At 41.1% G+C, this 23,536-nt stretch overlaps 1 protein-coding gene across 4 annotated transcripts in view; it reads right to left on the bottom strand.

Annotated features, from left to right (window-relative positions):
* The window catches only part of TENM2 (teneurin transmembrane protein 2), a 998,748-nt gene that overhangs the window by 201,002 nt on the left and 774,210 nt on the right, over positions 1-23,536 (bottom strand). For all 4 annotated transcript variants that reach the window (XM_011997828.1, XM_011997839.1, XM_011997846.1 and 1 more), the window contains one exon: positions 15,986-16,191. In XM_011997828.1, coding sequence (XP_011853218.1) covers positions 15,986-16,191 — 206 coding nt within the window. The remainder of the gene's footprint in view (positions 1-15,985; positions 16,192-23,536) is intronic.

Genomic DNA, 23,536 nt, shown 5'->3' with positions numbered 1-23,536 from the left:
TTCAACCATTGTGGAAGACAGTGTGGTGATTCCTCAAGGATCTAGAACTAGAAATACCATTTGACCCAGCCATCCTATTACTGGGTATATACCCAGAGGATTATAAATCATGCTGCTATAAAGACACATGCACAAGTATGTCTATTGCAGCACTATTCACAATAGCAAAGACTTGGAACCAACCCAAATGTCCATCAACGATAGACTGGATTAAGAAAATGTAGCACATATGAACGATGGAATACTATGCAGCTATAAAAAAGGATGAATTCGTGTCCTTTGTAGGGACAGGGATGAAGCTGGAAACCATCATTCTGAGCAAACTATCGCAAGGATAGAAAACCAAACACCACATGTTCTCACTCATAGGTGGGAACTGAACAATGAGAACACTTGGACACAGGGTGGGGAACATCACACACCGGGACCTGTCATGGGGTAGGGGACGGGGGAGGGATAGCATTAGGAGATATACCTAATGTAAATGATGAGTTAATGGGTGCAGCACACCAACATGGCACGTGTATACATATGGAACAAACCTGCACGTTGTGCACATGTACCCTAGAACTTAAAGTATAATAATAATAAAAAAGAGTGAGAGACTTGTCTGTTTCACTTAACACAGCATCCCCCGTGCCTAGAACAGTGCTTGGCACATAGTGGGTACTAACTAAAGATCTTCATTGCATGAATAAAAAAGATTTAAGCCAAAAGGAAATAGTATCTAGAGTGAAGGGTGTACCAACAAGGTGGAGTTTTGGTGACACAACTACTTAAAGGATATAATCTCTTCAGGAAATGCCTTTTGGAAATTTTAGTGGACACTAGTTTTCTCTTATTTTTGCTTCCTTACTGTTCAGATGCTACCATGAGTTAACATTTAATGAGGCCAGGCACTGTTCTAAGTGATTCATGCTCATAATAACCCTACTGAATACAAATTATTCCTGTTTTGCATATGAGGAAACTGAGACACAGAGAGGTTACATAGCTTGCCCAACAGTTAGTAAGTGGTGGGGCTGAGATTGACATCCAAGCAGCCAGCTTCAAAGAGGACACTCTTAATCCAGTGTATTACAGCCTTCTCAATATGCCTAATGAACAGGCAGCCAGTAGGGGGTGCTGGCATGCCTCTCTCATTTGCATATGTGTGTGTGTATTCACAGGACCACAGGGTGCAGGCACACTCCGCCCCGTCTTTGATGGGCAGGGGAGCGCCAGCCAACATCTGGTTTCACTTAGAAGGCCTAAGGGTCCCTAAATTGGAGTTCATAGAAAAATCTGAAGCGTGGCTCTCAAGCCTGTTATGCTGTAAGGGCAAATGAATGTAAAACTGTTTGTTCCTTCAACAAATATTGAGCAACCACCATGTGCCTGGCACTGCTCTGTGTACTGGGGATACAGCAGTGAATGATACAGACAAGGCCTCTGTCCTTCTGGAGCTGACATTTCCAAGGAGGGGATATAATGTCAGGGAGGGAAGAAGACTGTGAGTAAAAAATAAAGCAAACCAGCCAGGTGCAGTGGCTCACGCCTGTAATCCCAGCACTTTGGGAAGCTGAGGTGGGCGGATCACAAGGTCAGGAGTTCAAGACCAGTCTGGCCAACATTGTGAAACCCTGTCTCTACTAAAAATACCAAAATTAGCTGGGTGTGCTGGGGGCATCTGTAGTCCCAGCTACACAGGAGGCTGAGGCAGGAGAATTGCTTAAACCTGGGAGGTAGAGGTTGCAGTGAGCCAAGATCACGCCACTGCACTCCAGCCTGGGCAACAGAGCAAGACTCCATCTCAAAAATAATAAAAAAAAATAAAATAAAATAAAATAAAATAAAATAAAATAAAATAAAATAAAATAAAATAAAATAAAATAAAATAAAATAATTAAAGCAAACCAGACAACCCAAATGTCCATCAACAGGTGAATGGTCACACACACTGTGGAATATACTTACAATTGAAAAGCTACTCAGTAATAAAAGTAATAAGCCATGGAAACTGATATGGTTTGGCTGTATCCCCACCCAAATCTCACCTTGAATTGTAGCTCCCATAATTCTCACGTGTCGTGGGAGGGAGCTGGAGGGAGGTATTTGAATCATGGCGGTGGGTCTTTCCTGTGCTGTTCTCCTGATAGTGAACAGGTATCGTGAGATCTGATGATTTTAAAAAGGGGAGTTCCCCTGCAAATACTCTCTTGCCTGCCGCCACCATGTAAGATGTGCCTTTGCTCTTCCTTCGCCTTCTGCCATGATTGTGAGGCCTCCCTAGCCATGTGGAACTGTGAGTCCATTAAACCTCGTTTCCTTTATAAATTACCCAGTCTCGAGTATGTCTTTATTAGCAGTGTGAGAACAGACTGATACAGGTACAAACAACACCATGGGTGAATCTCGCTGACATTCTGCGAGTGCAAGAAGGCAGACACAAGAGCACATGATTCCTTGCATATGAAACTCTAGTGGAGAAAAATCTAATCTCCAGTGACAGAAAGCAGATCAGTGGTTGCCTGGGCCTGGAGGTGAGGTTGGTGTGGGGCATAGGGGAGCTGTTGGGTGGTGGCATTGTCCTCTATATGGCTGTGGTGGTACGTACTGAGGTGGATACAGTTTTCAGATTTTAGGGATCCAAGTGGACACTTAGAAAATGTGTGCACTGGTGCATGTTTTAGCAGAACAATTAGCAATTGCAAAAATATGGAACCAGCCCAAATCTCCATCAATCAACAAGTGGATGAAGAAAATGTGGTACATATATACCATGGAATACTACTCAGACATAAAAAGGAATGAAATAATGACATTCACAGCAACCTGAATGGAATTGGAGACCATTATTCTAAGTGAAGTAACTCAGGAATGGAAAACCAAACATTGTAAGTTCTCACTCGTAAGTAGGAGCTAAACTTTGAGGACACAAAGGCATAAGAATGATACAATGGACTTTGGGGCCTCAGGGGAAAGGGTGGAAGGAGGGTGAGGAATAAAAAAACTACACATTGGGTACAGTGTACACTGCTTGGGCGACGGATGCACCCAAATCTCAGAAATCACCACTAAAGAACTTATTCATGGAAGCAAACACCACTTGTTAACCAAAATCTATTGAAATAAATTTTTTAAAGTGTGCATTGGGTAGTTTTAACTTTATACCTAAATTAAGTTGATTTAAGAAAAATAAAGCATAAAGCGTGAAGGAGTATTCTGTTGTAGATTCACTTGTCAGGAAAGGGCTTATGGAGGGCATGAGGTGTAAAAAAGTCAGGGGGAGCCACCTGAATATCTGGGGGATCATTCCAGGAAGAGAGGACATTCAGTGCAAAAAGTTCGGAGGCAGAATGAGCTTGGCAGGGCTGAGGGAGAGCAAGTGAGCTGATGCAGTAGAGTCCAGGGAGTGAGGAGGAGACTGGTGGTTAACCAGACTGCAGAGGGACTGGCCAGCCACAGAGACTGATCTTCCGTCAGCTGTTTACTGAGCACCTACTGTGGACGGCCACAGCTGTGAGTGAGGGAGACGCAGCAGGGAGCAGAACAGCTGCTGCCCTTCTGGAGCTGATATTCTAGAACAACTTCAGAATTTCCCTTTGCATGATTGGAGGCCAGTGGAGGGTTTCAGAGGCTGAAAAGATGAGACCAGAGCTTGTTTTTGTCATAATAGGAAAGCGTCTTGCCTGGTGTGTTTACTGAGCCTGGTTCCTATGAAGGCCCTCCGGGGTTGGCACGGGTTTTGGTGGTTTGCTGGTTGAAGATAAGCAGATTATGGGTTCTGCCAAATTTCCTGCCTTCATATAGCAAGCCTAAAATTGTGGTTTTCAAGTTCCAAAGGAGTGTATTTTGAATGTCTCTGGTATGGGAGGGGGGTGATGTAGGGGAAATGAAAAATGAATAGAAATGGGTAAAGTGTCACAACGGAAGGATAAAGTAATATGATCACTATGAATATTTGGCACATTCCAGCAGCCCTTCTTCTCAGAGCTGTTTCAGAATGGGATTCCCAACAGAAACAGTAACGAGGCTGGGCCAAGCAAAGGCAGGGACAATTCAATTCCTGATAGGTGAGTGAGTTCCCTGGACATTCTGGGATAGGTATTGGTGCTGGTATCCACTAGCCACACGAGGGCAGGGCTAGCTCTGCCTTGTCCCTGCCTGCAGCCCCTTGACATGTGGCATATAGGTGCTCAGTAAATGTTGGCTGAATACAACGTGATGGCCTGCCTCTGGCAGAATGGTGCATCTGTCTGAACACAGGGTCTCCTTCAGAGAATGTTAACCCTTCTCATATGAAATTTCTGAGAACAGGGGAAACAGAAGCCATAAGTCTTGATCTCTTATTTTCAACAAGATTTTCCCCAGGTACATGAAGGTGTGCATTCCCAGTGAGAAGGGTAACTCATAACTTCAGGGCATTTGGCCACTTTTTCCTTTTATTTAACATGTGTTCCTAGCTGGGGTTGTGTACACAGCTGCAAATATGCAACAACTTAACACAGGGACACAGCCATTAAACCTCCAGAGGGGCTGCCCCCCTAGGTCACTGTCGGAGCCAGTTCTAGAAGGAAAAGTTAGTCCCCATTAGCGAAGAATGACTAAAGCAAAGCAGAGTTTCTAAAAAGAAGTCAATTGTTACGTGAAGCTTCAACATAGACCACACAACAAGGGGTGTCTTGGTCTGCCCTTTGCTTAGAAAGGCCCTCTCTTGTCTTTCTCTTTACCTGCTTAACTCACCCTCAAAGATTCACCTTGTGTAGCCTCCTCCAGGAGGGTGCCCTAAAATTCCTCACAGGTTAAAAGTGGTGGCCAACTTTTATGCTCCCAAGGCTCCTGTATCCAACCCTCTAGTAATAACAATAGCTGATATTTGTTGAATATGTTATGTGAGGGACAGGAACAGATCATGTAAATGACATACAGTAGTGGCTCCAGGAAACATACAACAGCATAGTGCTAGCAGGGTGAATGTTATTTCACCTCTCCCATCCCATGAAGAGCTGTGCTTGGGCTCCACACAGGTAGATGCAGTGTGCACTGTGTCCCCCCGAGAGGCACCCCAAACCTCTGCTACCTCTCCTATTCATAGGAGGATAGGGAGGAGACAGGAATCACTTGACTGAGTAGGAAGACTCTGAGCTTTGCAGTTTATACTAGAGTTTTGACAACCAGCTGAAGCGCAGTTTGCATGTTGGTATTGGTATCGGACAGCGTCCTTGCTGTTCTGGCTGGAGAGCTGCCTTGTTGCTAGGCTACCTGAGAGTGAGCTATAAGGGTTGTAGACCAGTTAGATTGATTGATTGATCTCCATGGGGTGCTTACTATTTCCTGGGCATTATCTCATTTATTCTTACAATGGCCTGATGAGGGAGAGTCCTCATTTTCTGAATGTTGAAACTAAATCTAGAGTGACTCATCCGGAAACACTTCATAGGAGAGACAAGATTCAAACCCAGACCAGGATGATTTGTAGAGTGTCAGCTGTTATTCTCCACCCTGGACTGCATCTCACGACCCTCCGTACTTGATGTTGTCATCATTTCTTAACTTGTCAGGTCTCCATCTCCTTAAAGGCAGAGCCGATGCTTTTAATCGCTGTATCCCCAGTACAGACATTCAATGAGTATTTGTTGAGCGCATGAATGGATTGATTTTATATTTCATCTTCTCACGAGGTCATGCCCTCATCATGCTGCCTTTTGATCCAACCCAAGAGAAGGGTAGAAGGTATTGTTCTGAAGACCAAGTGAGCCATAATGTTGACCTCACAGAGCCTTGGGGTCAAGGTCAGTGAAATTGATGAGCATTTCAAGGCTATTCCAAGGTACACAAAGGAGAATGAATGTTTTACCTCTCAGTGCTTTGCTGATGTGATTTCTTATTTACCGCACATTCCCATCTAATTGTCTTCAGCCAATGGTTTATCAAAAATGTCACATTTGGCTCCTTGCCCTCCCAAGATCAATAGGAGGGCCCCATGTGGGTTGGCCGTGAAAATATTTCAAATATATCACCAAGAAGAGGGAGCAAACTGGGGACGTGTGCAGTCACAAAATGACTTCCCAAGCCCTAACGAGGAACAGAAGCACAGGCACTGAACAGCTTCTCTTGAAGCATGAGCTGCACCTTTCACCAGGCTGCAGTGTAACTCTGCACAAGTCTTCAGCTCTGAGTTCTGCTCTCTCATCCCCAAAGTGGGAATAATAAAAGTCCCCACCCCTGAGGGACGCTGTGAGTTCGGCTCGGCTCATGGTAAGCACTCAATTAATGTGAGCTGCTCTCATGGTTATTGTTGTTATAACACCTTGATGTATTATAAATCCTTTGAGCTGGCAATTCCACTCCAAGAATTCATCACAAGGAAATTATTAAAAAATATAAGAACATAGACCTGAAAGAATGTTTACTGTAGAATGATTTATCATATTGAAAATGGGGGATTGCTTGAAAAAAATTTTATTCAAGACAATGGACTATTTTGAGGCATTTAAAATGAGTTTATGGAAAAATATTCAGACTTGGAAAGATGTCCTCTATCTATTATTAAGCAAAGACTCAGGGTAAAAATAGTGTGTGTGGTATGATCTCGTGTTTGTAAAAATGATGACTATATGTGAACAGAAAACAGTCTGGAAAATATACTCAAAAATGTTAATGTTTTCTGTTTATCCTATCATCACCATGTCTTACTTTATAATGAGAAAAACATAAATAAAAGTTATCTTATAAAAATTGAAATCTGTTTTTTTGTTTGAATCTGTTTTTATGTCATGAATGCTTTGAAACCATAATAATAATAGCTTACACCATTTCTATGTGCCAGCGTGAATCTAAGTGCTTTACAAAGATTACTTCATTTACATCCAATATTGCTCTGAGCACATAATATTATCTCCAGTTCATAGATGAGGTAACTGAGGCACAGAAAGGTTGAATGACTTGCCCAAGGTCATACAGCTTGGAAGTATTGGAGGTTGGAGTTCAAAGTCAGATAGTTTAGACTGATCTACACTCCTTCTGCCCAGGCTCTCCAGCTATTCCTGTCTGGAAGAGCAGCGTAAGAATTTCACAGCGGTTTCTTTTTCTTTTTCCTTCCTTCCTTCCTTCCTTCCTTCCTTCCTTCCTTCCTTCCTTCCTTCCTTCCTTCCTTCCTTCCTTCCTCCCTCCCTCCCTCCCTCCCTCCCTTCCTTCCTTCTTTCCTTCCTTCCTTTCTTTTCTTTCTTTTCTTTCTTCCTTTCTTTCCTTTTTGAGACATGATCTCACTCTTTTGCCCAGGCTGGAGTGCAGTGGCACAATCAGGGCTCACTTCAGCCTTGACCTCCCGGGCTCAAGCAATCCTCCCATCTCAGCCTCCCAAGTAGCTGCGACTATGGGCAGATACCACCATACCTGGATAATTAAATTTTTCTGTTTTTTGGTAGAGATGAAGTCTCACTTTGCTGTCCAGGGTGGTCTTGATATCCTAGGCTTAAGTGTCCCTCCTGCCTTGATTTCCCAAAGTGCCAAGATTATAGGCATGAGCCACTATAGCTGGCCTAAAGTTTATTTTCTAAATAAGTATTTAGATATTTTAAAAATTATAATTCAACCTCACACTGACTTCATTTATATGGTAGGATCTAGTTATCTGAGGATCATTGGAATTCATAAGAGGCCACTTAAAATCAATACACTTAACAAATGGAAAACTGTTTGATTAGAACTTTATCTTGGAAAAGGAAACCCTGCCGAAAAGTTTATTTTATCTCATATTTAGGGAAATTCAGGTTACACTTGAAGCTATGCTCTAGTTGTGAGAATGAACATTGAATTTTCATACATACACAAAAACACGACGCCACACATTTCGTTCTATCAGCTTCATCGATAGCAAAACACATGCTGTTTTCAGAGATGTCAAAAGAGGAGCATTATATGCATCGTAGAATCGATGAAACACACAGGACAGTGAAGCATCACTTAGTGTAACGAGTGCAATAGAATCAAAAAGAGCATTTCTGTAAGCAGATGGGATATCTTCATCAAATTTCCCAGGATCTCTCTTTACGTTTTTTATAAACACCCTCTTTGATGTGCCGATCTTATCACCTTCTTTGTTAATTTTCTCTGCCTCCGTGTTTAACTGTGCTACCTCAGCCAGATCCATATTTACCAAGGCTTTCCTCTGACACATTCAAGAAGATCCCCACCACCATTTTCCTTGACTTGATAAAATTCCTGTTTTTGGCAGTAGGTGTAATTTTACTCCGTAAACAATTGTGTTTACGTTGTACTGTAGATGCTCCTAGAAATGACTGAGCACCAGAGAGAAGGAAGAGGAAGGTGTCTGGCTGCCAGATCCACATCCCAGCTTTGAGCCCCTAGCCTCTGTCTCAGTTCTTCCATCCGTAAAAGGGGAGTGCCACTAAAGCTACCTAGCTCATACGGTGTTGTGAAGATAAAACAAGATAATGCACATGGAACAATCAGTCCCTGTTACATTGTGGTCCTCTGAGAGTGCTGGCCATTATTCCGAGTGGGTTTAGACACCATGTTAAATGGAGAGGGATCTCTGAGTGCAGGACATTTTTATAAGAGCTCGAATGAATGATTAATGATTATTGTCGTCTCAGAACAACTTTAGCTTCCCTACAAAGCATCCTTACTGAGAGGGGCTTCAATGAACATTTTAGAAGCCATTAATTTTTGTGAAGATCTTGGAATAAAGCTTTTCCTAACATCTCTGAGCATACATTGAACTTCTGTAACTGTCATTTATCAGGAAGCTTAAAGATCTGTACTAGGCTTTCTTTGAATCCAGGCCGATGTGTGTCTGCTCAGATAAAGTCGTACAAGCAATTGCACTGATGGATCCTGTTCAACCAAATGCCAAGCAGAGCAGAGGCACATGTTTGATTCAGGATGTAAAACCAGGAGCAGAATTCCAAATGAATGCGTAATATGTCCCATAATGGTGATTTTACTTTTAAATAAGGAGAGTTTCAAAGCTTGGGTGCAACTCCCCTATTTTTATATCTAAGGCAAGGGATGCGAGTAGTTGTTCAATATTTTAAGTGATTTAACCTTGAAACAGTTATTTCCTTTTCCTCCTCTTTCAAACTTCTGGATCAATTTAATTGAAGACTATCTACAGTCTGTAAGGGAAATGATTAAAGGAAATACTGTTGCTATTCACAAGTACTTGTATAGATTTGTTATGGTTTTTCTCAAAATTGCAAAAAAACACATAGTATATAAATAAATGGAATCTTGAGAAAGTGATTGGAATTACAGGTGTCATCTATAACCACTGTTTGTTTTACTGAACATAGGCTCAAACTTGTTACAGATTCACTTATTAAACACACACACACACACACACACACAGAGAGAGAGAGAGAGAGAGAGAGAGAGATTACAGAAATTAAGAGAAGTATAAAAGATACCCATATTACAACCCCTCAAATGAATAAATGTTAAGGTTTTGTGGAATTATATCCAGTCTGTGTGTGTGTATGTTGGAGATTGGGGGGTGGGGGACTTGCCTTACCTTTAATATGCTTTTACGGATAAAAGGAAGTACTCTTAAAACATAATTCCCAGTACTATTCTTCTTGACTATTCTTAGAGGTGACCACTCTCATGGGTTTAGTCTCTCTCTTCTCTGGATATATATCCACACATATATATTATACATGTGATTTATTAATACACAAACATACGTATACAGAGATTAACATTATAATACTAAATGTGGATTTGAACTGTAAACTCTATGTTAATAAAACTGTCACTTTCATCTTTTTATATATAGGGTTCTATATAAGATTTCACTTGAGGATAAAGGTCATTTGCTTAGAAAATTTGCAAACTCCTGAATTACAGCACCTCCAAGACTCTCCTCGGTCTAAAATATGTGATTTGGTGCTGCCCCTTCAAACTCATTCCTGTTTTGTCTGTTGCTGCCTTCTCTCTGAATTCCATGAACTCAAGCCTTGTCCTTCTTGTAAAACATCCACGGTGTCCTCCTGTGCACCCTTCACACCGGTTGTCTTTCCAGACTCAAGCATTCCATGAGATTTCTCCTTGCGCTGCTCAGTAGTTGTCCAGGAGGGTGCCCACTGACTCAGATGGCAGTTTCAGTTCCTCTCTCCTGTTAGGATGCCACCAGCTAACCAGAAGGGGCCTCTCAGGAAAGTCCTTTCCAAAAGCACTTTCAGTCCAATGCGGAAGAAACCAAGATTCTCTTGGTTTCACACAATCATTCACTACACCTTGAGCTTCTTTGGAAAGGAAGGTTCTGAAAAATATGCCTGTAAAGATCTGGCTTCCTCCAAAATGAAATGAAACTTCGTATCAGGGGCTTCTGCAAAGCGTGATTTGATGTGCTACTCAAGCTGACAGCCAAACCCTGGCACTGCCTCCACATTTCAGCTCCATGTGAAAGGTGAGGCCCAGTGGAGACTATCTGACTGGTCAATGGGCACTGAGAGAGTAAAGAGAGAGTGGCAAGATGACAGAGCCAGGGAGCTCCAAACAGCCAGGCACTCCAGCATCCCAGGAATGCAGTTAGTCCCACATCTAATTGAAACCATGTGCAGGTTTGCTTACTCGGGCAGGAAAGAAGGGGACAAGGAAAGACAGAGTTCATTTTCAAATAAGGATCTGAAACGAAAAGGAGTGAACTCGAGCTGGCAAAGACTAAAACCACTAATCACCACGTATAAATCTGCTTTTAAAAAATGTCACTAGGGGCATTCTGCTGATAAGAATAGATAGAAATGTTTGCTCTGCTCATTTTATCTTGGTCCACATATGCCCAATCTGCCATATTTGCATTTATTTGGTATGATCATGGGGCAATTTGTGGTCTCTTAAACTGTTCCCCCCTATTGGCTAATGAGTTTAATGTGAGGATAATTTTACTTCCCATCCCATAGATACCTCTCAGCATAAAGCATTAGGGGGTGCCAGTATCTGCTCCTGTCTTACTGCCACTCAATCCCTAGAATCTCTTTTATTCAACTTGCTGGAGCTGTAAGCCCATCATATACTTTTAAGTTGCCTCTGGAAGTCACTGGGCTCCTGGCTCCATCGGTCTGAGTGATGAAATAGGCATTTTTAATATTTGCTAAACAGGATTGTGGAGAAGGTGAAGTCCCAGTAGGGCTCCCAAGCGGCAACTGCATCTTGTTGTCTCCAGTTAATCATGTACCTAATTTGCCAATTATTGACTTGTTCTCGCAAAGGATCTTACTTGGCTTGACGTATCAGTAGCAATCAGTGATGAACTGTCAAGCAAACTTGCTCACTGCCTTAACCACCCAAGATTCTGACTTGCTGCAACTGCCTCTGAGATTTCCTTTGATGCCTAGCACTATAGCCAGTTCAGATTATTATTTTTCTTCAGCCTGCTACCTTTCTAGAACTGGGGCTGAGAAAATCTGACACAGTTGGTAGGATTTCAGATATCTGGCAAGGTGCATTAGGCTTAGACTGGACACAAACCATCCCCATAAGAGTTCGAGTTAGTAGGCTAAGAATGACTTAGATTGACTTTTTTTTTTTTCCTGTCTGTGTCTTTAAAAACGCAATGCATGATGTCAAAACTGCTGCATTTAAAGCACAATATAATACCTACCTTTAAAATTGGCAAAGTTTTAGAAACAATAATATTACATTTATGCAAGTGTTCAAGTAAATAAAATGGGCATTTCCACAATGCTGCTGGTGAGTAGGAGTGTGATTGGTACACATTTTCGGAAGGAAAATTTGGGAATATAAATAAAATCCTTAAGGGTTTATTTTCAAGACAAGCATTGAGGATACACATGAAGACCAGTCACCAGGGCAGGCCTCATAACATTTTATGTTTAAGTCATTAGGGATCTTCATTGATATTTCTGGTGCTCCTTCCAGGGGACACCATCCGATGGTACTTCCTCTTCCACTAAAGTTACGATGTGACTGCTTTGGTTGATATGAGAAGGGCTTAAATGATATGTGTGACTTGCAAGCAGAGTTCTGTAGGAATTGGTACACAATTCTGCATCTACTCCTTTCTTTGTTCCTGATAGTAGAAGTTTCATAGGTCTGTGTCCGTGAATGAGGTTGACATTGAGCAAAGGCCTCGTTAACCTAAGAGGGACATGTGAAGCAGGGTTTTCTAACCTCAGCACTCTTAGCATTTGAAGATAGTGTTAATTCTTTGTGTTGGGGCTTCCCTGTGCACTGCAGGGTGTTTAGCAGCATCCTTGGCCTCTATCCACTAGGTACTAGCAGCAACCTCCTCCCAGCGTACCAGAACTATTTCCAGGCGTTGTTAAATGTTTCCAGGGTGGGAGTGGTGGCAGGGCAAAGTCACACCTGTTTGAGAGCCACTAATGGTGTAGCATAAACAAGAAGGAAAAAAAACACCTTTGTTCTTTGAAGCTACCATTATTCCAAGGTTCTTTTTTTCCCCACTGCAATGGATGTGTTTTATTATAGCAAAAATAATATATAAGCATTTAGCAAAAGGGGGCTGCTTTATATTAGGAGTGTTTTTACTTTTTCCTTTTGTTTCTCTGTTTCTGAAACTTCTGCAATGAAATGTAGTTTTTTTCTTTAGAAAGAAGAAAAAAACTAGAAAACTAATTTATTAAAAAATCGATATTTGCATAATTGCCTATCTATATACAGGATTTGCTAGGGCTATACAGAAATTCTAAGTATAATAGAACACTCATATATTATAGCTTTCTATTGTGCTTTAGTTTACAAAGGGTTTTCCCATCTTACCTTTGTTGTTATTGTATAATTACAACAAAGTATTATGAAGCAGATTACATAGGTAGAAAAGGAAACTGAAGCTAAGAGAAGTTAAGGGATATGCTCAAGGTCCCCTGGTTAATGTGTGGCAGAGTCTACATTCTGGACTTTTTCTCTTATGCCATGTTTTCTCTGTATCTCTATAAAAAGCCAGTTTCAAAAAGTCAACTGGGACAGACTCTGATTCTTGGGAAATTTAAGCAAGTATGTAATATCCTTGGACAAGGATACTAAACCTTGTAGGCTCTTGGTCAGAGCATGGCACTCAATAAAATTTAAACAACCATTTCATGTAGCACAGCCAATAGAATTTCATATTCTCCCCCCACCCCACCTCTTTCACTTTCTCTTTTTCCAGCTCAAATGAGTCACCTTGGCTAGACTGCCAATCCCCATAGAACTTATGTTCCTTGATAGGATATACCAATAAAAATGAGAAATTCTATAATGGTTCGAGACGTCAGTCGCCTGTCCCCGCAAAGAGCTAAGCACTGTCTCCTTGAGGAAATGTATCTCATCAAATGGACATGAATGCATGTAATGACAGCAAATGAATGTGAGAATATATATGGAATCTTTTTCTTTCTTTCTTTCTTTTTTGAAAACAGCACCCCTATATTGCACCTGTCTTGTGAATTTCTAAGCATCGGCACGGTGCCTTGCTTACTTGACCCCTCAACACACAGTGAACTTTCAAACTGGCAGCTGGACTGAAACCTCAGCACACATCAGCCCATGCCTATTCATTTCCCTTCCCTTGAAATGTGCGATGGGGCTGTCTCTGGACTGGAGCTATTTTGAGAGGACAATCACTAGAACAATCACAGTCTAGGCAGGAGATGGACAGTGCAGCATAGCCACAAAGGAAGAAAAGACATTGTCACTGAGGATTTGAGTCCTGAATGTCAGAACAGCAGGGAAGCACGGTAAAGTATGTTTCTGCCTGCTGTCCACTGCCACTCAGTTACAGAGAGTTACCAACTTGACTTGCCATGATCATTGGCTTTTCCATGATTCTGGTTTCCTGCAGCATGCAAGAGAAGAGGGCAAGCAGAGTTTTGGGGGTAATGTGGGGAAGAAGCAGTTTTCTTAGCAAAGCTCTTTGCATGCAACTGGCTGAGAGGAAAGTTATGCTCAGCTATGCCCGGAGGCATGCTCACACTTACCTCAATAATGCCGATAAGTAGATTTCACTACTATAAATCCTTCATTTTGCTACAGGAGAATCAGTGGAGCCTGAAGGTCAAGGACACCACCTAACAATTTGCGTAATTTCTCAGAGCAGCACCCTGCAGCCTGGCCAGAAGCTACAGAAATGCGCCAGGGATTCCTTTCAGCTGAACTCCTCTCCTTGTCTTGATGAGAATCTCTTTGAAGAGCAGATATGATTTCTGTTATCAAGAGTTCTGCTTGGTCAGGGGTTATGTTAACTCATCTCCAAATAATCAGTGTCTAGCCCTATAAATATTTTTTCTAGGTGGATGGATGGATGGATGGAGGACTCATTGATTACCACGTTACATATTGGTCCCTATAGCACGGGCTGTGTATGATCATAAAAATCTACACAGCTTTCCCTGCTCAAAAAAGAAATAGTCCTTTTAGTTCTTATATTGATCATTTTAGGCTGTAAAGATGGGATTGCAAATCAGTTTCATCTTGAGAGTCAACAATGGTCGATTGGTAGTGGCTGCCTTGAGAGTTATATGGGAGCTATGTGTGCACTGGGCTCAGTAAGGAAAAGTGCTGCCATTGATTAGCAATGTCTGCTATGAGCTAAAGGTAAAGAAATTGTAGCCTGACTACTTTGCATTTGCCAATGGTTTTTTTTTTTTTTTAGTTTTAAGTTCTTCCAATTGAATTTTCTAGATGAATTGCCTTTCCAACACATTTCAAAGTCAGCTTTGACTGGATATATGCATGTTTTGAGTTTTTTCCTAATGTACCTTATGTTCTTCCTGGATTTGAGGGCAAACGAGGCAGGAAAAACCAACTTGTTTTTTTCACAGGATATACAATTCTTATTGGAAAAGAAAACCAAACTAGGTAGGTGTTAATTTACCCCAGGTGTTATGTATAATAATAGAACTTCTACCAGAACAAATTAAGGGAAGAATGAGAGAAAAAATAATGAAATCCATAATGTAACCCAATCTCTTCATTTCCAAGGCTGTGAATAATCTCACTTTCATAGCGCCAAGGACTTCCCAAGGAACTTAGTACAGGGAAGCCACAGAGAAACATCTGCTGAATTTGGTTTATGTTACATTATTCTTTCATATACAGTGAGATGTCTCCCAGTGATATTTTAACAAATTAATCCAATAACCAGAACATCTGAACAGAAAGTACCAATGATTAACCCCTAAACCTATTTAAGCTGTTTTCATCAGGTTGGGATATTAGCATTTATTTTTTGGAGATAAAATTCACAGGACACTGTGAATAACTGTAAGGTAGCTTTTGTGATTTTACAATGCCGTGGTTTGAGTGTATTCACTATGTTGGGTAAACCATCACCTCATTTCAGGCCATTACTATCACCACCCCCAAAAACCCCATGGCAGTCAGCCCCAATTCCCAGTTCTTGGCAACCACTAACCTCCTTTCTGTTTCTATATATTTGCTTATTCTGGACAATACACATAAATGGAATCATGCAATATGTGGCCTTTGGTATTGGCTTCTTTCACTTTGCATAGTGTTTCATCCATGTTGTGGCATATAACAATACTCCATTCCTTTCTATATCTGACTAATTTTCCATTGTGCGGCTATATCACATTCTGTTTAGTCATTCACCAGTTGGACATTTGGGTTGTTTCCATTCTTTGGTTATCATAAATAAGACTATGATGAACATCGATATATACATTTTTGTAAGAAGATGGTGTTTTCAATTTTCTCTGGGTATACACCTAGAAGTCGAATTGCTCAATCATATGGTAATTCTATGTTTAACTTTGTGAAAAACTCTTTTCCACAACAGCCGCACCATTTCTCATTCCCACCAGTAATGTACAAGGGTTCTCATTTCTCCACATTCTCGCCAACATTTTTATTATCCATCTTTTAATTACAGGCATTGTAGTGGGTGTGAAGTGGCATATATATATATACACACACACACATATATATATAAATATATATGCATATACACACACATATATTTTTTAAAAATGCTTGATTACATCAAACATGGTCATACCTGGGCATGAGATGGTGGAAGTCCTCTTCTTATGTAAACACCAAAGAGAGCATCCTTCCCGAGGGAGATGTTGAACTTTAAGAACTGGGGCTGACTGATGTGAATTTGTGACCTCCAAAACACCCCCGGTGGGACTTCTTGTGTTACCCGCCGACCCACTTCTGCTTCACCACTGTCTATGCTGCTGTTTTTCAATGACCAGGGCACTGAAAAAAAAAAAAGAAAAAAAAAAGGAATAAATACCAGTCAGTGACGTGTATACATTAGTTCGCTCTGTATTTCTGTTTAATTACATCCAGTTTTTTTTTTTTTTTTTTTTTTCTGTTTTAATATTAAGATTAAACTCATGGCAAGTTTCTTTTTAAGTTACAGCTAAAACATTTAGGTTTCAAATAACAAAGCTATAAATGCACACCCCAGGGCATCTGAAATCTTGGCACAATGCTCTCTAAAATTATGTGATTACTCTTTACTGATCAAATATAATCAGATCTGGAGCCTGATAAATACATGTAAAGCTTCCAACTATCCCAAATGTGACTGGGATGTAAAAATTACCAGCAGGGGAGGGGAGGGTGATGTTAATTTGGCACCAAATTTAATTCTTGTAGCCTTTCATTATTCTTTCTAGACACAAATACACTCTGACATTTTCAACAAAAATCAGCCCAGAATAAATAAAACAACTCAGTAGAAAATGAAGATTTGAAACTCAAGCAGATCTTGAGTTAGAGGGAGAAGTCTAAGAACCGCAGGGAAACAGCATCTCTCCTTCATTGATATTAATGCATCTCTGTTGCATTATTTAAAATTGCTTATGTTGAAAATATTGGTTGCCCACACTCAGCATCCTTCAGAACTTTAATAATTGGAATTCCGAAAATATCTATTTTTAAAGTGGAGTTCTTAAAAACAATGAACCAGTCAGCACCTCCTATATTCCACGTGTGGTTTCTCTTGCAACCACAGGATTAAGGAAAAGCTGAGCGTGACTAGCAGTTGCCCAAGAAAAGCAAGTTAATCAATCGCTGAGAGCTTCATTTTCCTTATCTCTAAAATGGGGAAAAAAAATCTCATAGTATAAAAGTCATTTGTGATTCCTTCAAATTGATTCTGAACTTGGTAAGAAATATAAAATAGTATTCTTCTCTATTCCTAAGAACTTCTGAGCCAACTGAAATCAAACAGAAAGAACTGAAGTCATTTTTGTTTTGAGGGGAGTCTTTTCATTTCTGGAACCCCAATCACTTTGGTGACCTTGTAGATCCAAAAATTTCTTCAGCTTGATGGGCCCAGGATGCTCCCCTCGACATTCTGTGAAGGACTAACTCTTCTAAAAATATTTATCTGTCATTTGGCCACCAGATATTGCAAAGGTTTCAGATAATCTGGAGAAATGATAAAATTGCTAAAGACTGGCCTAAATGGTGAGTGAACCTGTCTGACTCTGTCTCTTGGTCCCAGTTTCTCTATGTGTAAAATGGAGAGATGACACTTTTGGTTCTCTGAAGGTCTTTCATGTCTAAATTATAAAAGAAAACCACAGAGTGATTTGAAGATATAAAGTTTTTCCCTCTTATTTTCTTTAACATATGAGGTGATTGTTTTTTATGCAGCTCAATACAAAGCCAGCAGGGACTTAAAATAAAGCAAGAGAAACACTGGTTTGGATCTTAAGAATAACCCTTTGACCTCTAGGAAAATAAAAGTAGGGAATGAGGTCTGAAAGGGAGTTTGGAAGCTGCCTTCACATCTCATCTTTAAAAAGAAAATGAACAGCCAGAAGTCCTGAGTGGTTCAGACCTTCAGATGGGGACTAGATGGTTTATTTATCAAACATTCTGAACTTCTGTTTTGTTTTGTTTTGTTTGTTTTTTGAGACAGGATCTCGCTCTGCTGCCTAGGCTGGAGTGCAGTGGCACGATCTCAGCTCACTGCAGCCTTGACCTCCTGGGCTCAAATGATCCTCCTGCCTCAGCCCCCTCAAAGTAGCTGGGACTATAGGCATGGGCCACCATGCCTGTCAGCTTAATTTTTTTTCCTTTTTTCTTTTTCCTTGTAGAGACAAGGTCTCACTATATTGCCCAGGCACTGGTCTCAAACTCTTGGGCTCAAGTGATTCTTCAGCTTTGGCCTCCTAAAATGCTGGGATTACCTCTGTGAGCCACCACATCCAGCAGGAACTTTTAAATGTTGGCTAACCTTTCTAATGGATACTGATTACTTACCTGCAGGGGGAGGAATATGGCATCGTGTTTAAGAGCAGAGACTCTGGGCTGAAATTGCCATGGTTCAAATTCTAACTTTGATACCGGCTAAGTGTATCTTGCTGTGCTTCGGTGTCCTCATGTGTATAGATGGGACACTATTTATTTCACAGGATTGTTATAAGGTTTTACTGAGTTTAGGCTGTGTAAAGTTCTTAGAATAATTTCTGGCACAAAATAAGTATTGTTACCTGCAAGGTCCTAAGCCTAAACTGGGTGTTGTTTATTTGGGGGTTTTGCTGAAATAATGGCATGTCCAGGGGGAAACACTTGTTATCACAACAAGTTGAGCAGGAGCTCTCATTAGTATACACTGGAAACTAAATTTTACTTTAAAATGCTGCATTTGACACCCCTTCCTTGGGGAAGGGATATAATAAAAAGGAGCTGGTAAGGAAGGGACATAGTAAGAGAGCCGCCTGCGGAAGAAGAGTGTATGGGTCTCTGATAGGTACCAAAAGAAACCCCAGCAATCAGCATGGCAACAAGTTAAAGAAATGCTTTATAAATACAAAAAGCAAACTTTAAAAACATGATTCATCTTTAACTTAATAAGCTGGGCTTTCCTTTATGTCTGTTGGGCTTTCCGGCATTGCTGGTTAATGACAGGATCTGAAAAAGAGGCAGGAAATCAGCACCCACGAGTGTTCTAATCTACTGTGGAAACCTAAATGGATCGTGATGTCAAGCCAGATGCAGATGCTGGAGATGTGCAAGGGAGCTTGTCTCCAGAGAGCAGCTGTTCTGGAAAATTCAGACAAGGAGCCCCAAAGCTTCGGTTCTTATAGCAGTGAGGTCCTCTTCCTTTACTACGCCCTAGCTTCAGGACACTGAGTAAATTAGCTCCCACTACCAGCCAGCACAGGCTACTTCTCAGTAGTCACAGTGCCCCCTAGGGTTTTAGATCCTCCCTTCCTCATCCCATTCACTAAATAAAGGAGTGCACCTCGGGGATGACAGAAGTCAGAAGTCAGAAGTCAGACAGAACTGGGTTTGAATCCTGGCTCTGTTTCTTTCATGTTGTGTGACCTCTAGCAATTTGCTTAAACTCTCTGGATTTCCAGTAGCTTTTACTGTAAAATGGGAACAATAGTTCTAACTGCCTTAGAGGGTGTGACAAGTAGAAGTACACAAAAGAGAGATTAGTATAGTGCCCAGCATGAAATAATAGTGCAATAATTGCTAAGTTCTTACATGGAATGAAAAAAAGGATGCAAAACTATGTGGGAAAGCATGTGGCTTTCTTTGCAGAGTAAGGAATTCTCTAAAAGACAAAAAATAGTGTGTGCACATGTAATATACATGAATGTCTATGTGTCTATTTGTATATATCTAGCTCTCTATCAAGAGTCTAATTCTTCTGGAATAGACTCATTTATGGGGACAAGCTTAAAACTGGGAGTCACGGCCTGGTTCAGGTCAAGTGCACCTTCACACTAAAGCTGTACGTTCCTTTACAACACCACCCCAACCACTCTCCTCAGCCAGAAAAATAGTTTTCTTTGTGTTTCTATAGCAATTACGCTTTTCTGCTGCCCACAGCAGCTGTTGTTAGGTATTGTACTTGATTTTGCATGCCTGCCTAAGTCTCTGTCTCTGGATACTGTGCTCCCTGAGGTCAGGCAGAGATGCAGATTCATCTCTAGGTTATCTAAGCTTTGCACCTGGCAACTGTAAGTGATCTATAAATGCTTATTGAACTGGATCAAACTATACAAACCCATCTGGTGGGGTATTATAACTAAACCCCTGTGATGACAGGGTAAAGTGAGAGCCTTAACAAAGATTTACTTTGAAAATCTACATGAGTAAGGAAAATGGATATGCTGTCATCAAGAATAGGCCAAGGGATACATCCTGTCATGCATGACTCAGCAAGTTTGGAGCACAGGCGCACAGCTCCACTTATTATGTAATCATGCCACATGAGGTGCATTAGGTAACCACTCACGTGAGCTCATGCTTGGCTGGGAGCTACTGCTGCCTGTAAAAGGTATAACTACCCTGCTGATGTTGTACATACAGCTTGCACCCAGGCTCGCACCCAGGCTCACTCGTGCCTGGAGAGAGAGAGTAAAGCCGTGTTGAAACTGTCTATGATTCTTCGAGTGCTCTTCCAGCTACCCACCACTCTCCCATTGACTCCCTTCAGACCTCAGTTAGAACCTGACTACATGTAAACTGAATTTTATTTATTAAATAAAATAACCTTTTGGAAGCTCTATATGAAATTTACTATTGAAAGAACTTTTCTTGTGGATCCTTTTTTTTTTTTTTTTGAGACGGAGTCTCGCTGTGTCTCCCAGGCTGGAGTGCAGTGGCGTGATCTCGGCTCACTGCAAGCTCCGCCTCCCGGGTTCACGCCATTCTCCCGCCTCAGCCTCCCAAGTAGCTGGGACTACAGGCGCCCGCCACCACGCCCTGCTAGTTTTTTGTATTTTTAGTAGAGCCGGGTTTCACCATGTTAGCCAGGATAGTCTCGATCTCCTGACCTAGTGATCCACCCGCCTCGGCCTCCCAAAGTGCTGGGATTACAGGCTTGAGCCACCGCGCCCGGCCTCTTGTGGATCCTTTTGAAGAGTCATGAGTAAATGCTTAATTTGCCTTTTGTGTAAAATCTTACAACAAACAAACAGACTGGGAGAGACGTGATACAGGGAGAAAATCCTTAGATTAAGAACCAAAAGTCAAGAGTCCTAGTCATGACTTAATGACTTTGAAATGTTTGTGGAAGGAACAGGTGTAAATGAACGATTCTGTTGAAGTTCCATCCTTGTTACTAAGCATCTAGCTAGTTTTAGGCAGGTGTATTTCTCAAAGTCTCAATGTCCATATCTATATAAGAGTGGCTTGGACCCAAAGATATCTTAAATGGCATTCCTCATTAGCCTATTGTGGTCTCTAGAGTGGGTCAGGAGGATCATTGCTGGGTATATGCTATGAAGAAGTGCGAGTGTGTGTGTGTGTGTGTGTGTGCGCGCGCGCGCGCGTGGCGAGAGGACAGGGTAGGGGTTTGGCAGGAGGGAGAAGGAATTATTAGAAAGCTTTTAGGCTTTGTTGATTAACAGGTGACTTCACTTTCACAAGCTTGATTTATTTAACAGAAGATATCCATATTGTTAAACAAGCTAGTGTTTGCTTTCAAATTAAGTTCTTCAGGTGTGTAACTGAATTACACTTTTGCAAAGAGGGGTTTTCACTTTTTACTCAAATATATGTACATATATATATTTTTACATGAAGTCTTTCTCTCTCTCTCTATATACAGTCATGAGTCACTTAACAACAGGGATACATTCTGAGGAGTACATTCTTAGGCAATTTCATAGTTGTGTAAGTATACTCACACAAACCTAGATGATGTAGCTTATTACATACCTAGGCTATATGGTATAGCCTACTGCTCCTAGGTTATAAATGTGTACAGCATGTTACGGTATTGAATACTGCAGGCAACTGTAACTCAGTGGTACTTGTGTATCTAAACATAGAAAAGACAGTAAAAAATATGGTATGAGAGATTAAAAAAAGAATGGTACACCTGTATAGGACACATACCATGAATGGAATTTGCAGGACTGGAAGTTGCTTTGGTTAAGTCAGTGAGTGAGTGGTGAGTGAATGTGAAGGGCTAGGACATTACTGTACACTACTTTTGACCTTGTAAATACTATAGACTTAGGCTACACTAAATTAATAAAAAAGTAACTATACTATAACATTATGACAGCTAAGATGTTGCCAGGTGATAGGAATTTTTTAGCCCCATTATAATCTTATGGGACCAGTGCTGAATGTGTGGCCAGTCGTTGACTGAAACACTGTTTTGCCATGCATGACTATGATCTACAGGTCTTATTCAAATTTGTCAGTTGTTACAGAAATATTCATGATAGCAAAAGAAAAGTTTTTAAATATACTTTTTAAAAATCTTGAAAATGAGTGTGTATAATTTTTGTAATTTTAAAAACAATGAAAAAGAGAAAAATGTACAAATACTTCCTCCAAAGAGATAAAAAGAAAAGGTGTTTTTCTGTAAATTGCTATAGCCAGTATGGGGAACCATCTCAGTGACTGTATTCCTGGAGGTCAAATTTCTGGGCCGATGTCCAGGAGGATGGATCTCTGTTGTTCTCTAAGGTCAAAGAGAGCAACATCAAAGCCACACTGAGTCCCATGAAGGAGGACTTGAAGCTAGGCTTCCCTGAGTCACACCAGCTGTTCCAGGACCACCAATATGGTGAGTCCCTCACCTGACACCACTGAGAGGCAGGCAACAAGGAAACAAAGTAGTTAAGATTTCTATCTTTATCTTCAAATGTCTAATGCTTAGCTAGACATTTTAAGGTCTAGCTGAATATCCTCCTATTGAAAAGTTCTGAGGCCTTAAGGAGGCGACGTTGCCCCGTGGAGCTAGTCAGCCTGGGTTTGAATCCCAGCTCTGACAGCTACCAGCTGTGTGCCTTTGGGCTAATCACCAGCCCTCTCTGAGTCCGTCTACTCATCTGTATGTTGGGGTGCTTCTGCATATTGTACCTAACTTGTAGGTACTTCTGCATCTTTCTATCCTGTCTGTTGTGGTGCTACCTAAAAACAGCTGTAACTACTTTTTTTTTGGATGGGTGGGGGCTAAATTTGTGATGGCCTAATAAAAAACATAGGCTGCCTACTGTAGGCACTATTAATGAAAGAGGGACAATGGGTGGAGTGGGCCTTAATAAAACTGGCAGTCATTTTCCAGAGCAGCTGAAATCAATATACAGTGAGTGGCCGGTACGTCTGCAGACTGGGAGGGGCAGACAACAGGTCACATGTATTAAGATACGATGATCAGAGAAAACTGCATCACCAGTGCATTCTCTGCAAATTGCTGCTGTTGGTGTGTGGTCTAGCTGCTTCTCACATGGGCAACTCTGTGCAGTCTGCTGTATTGAAAAGCAACCAGATTTTATTTACTTAACAATGATTAAGAAATGTCCTAAGCAATGTTGGGTGGGCCATACATTCATACTTCCATGCAATAAATATTTATCAAGCATTGACTATAATAATAGGTATTCTTTGGTCAACATCAGAGTTGGGGTGTATGTTGTATTTCCATTATCTCTTATCTAGGCAGCCTGTTGTCCAGGGTCCTGTGAATACACTTTGAGATTGAATTAGGGGCATCAAGAGAAGAGGCATTAAACAGCATCCTGTAATCATTCTGTGAGATCTCACTGGTATCCTTGGGTTCTAGGCAATGACTGGGCCTGGCATCCTGGCATGCAGGACCCAGTCCAGT

Source organism: Mandrillus leucophaeus, unplaced genomic scaffold, assembly GCF_000951045.1.
Source record: "Mandrillus leucophaeus isolate KB7577 unplaced genomic scaffold, Mleu.le_1.0 Scaffold115, whole genome shotgun sequence".
Lineage (NCBI taxonomy): Eukaryota > Metazoa > Chordata > Mammalia > Primates > Cercopithecidae > Mandrillus > Mandrillus leucophaeus.
The sequence above is the reverse complement of the archived record's forward strand: the minus strand, read 5'-3'. Positions and strand labels throughout refer to the sequence as shown.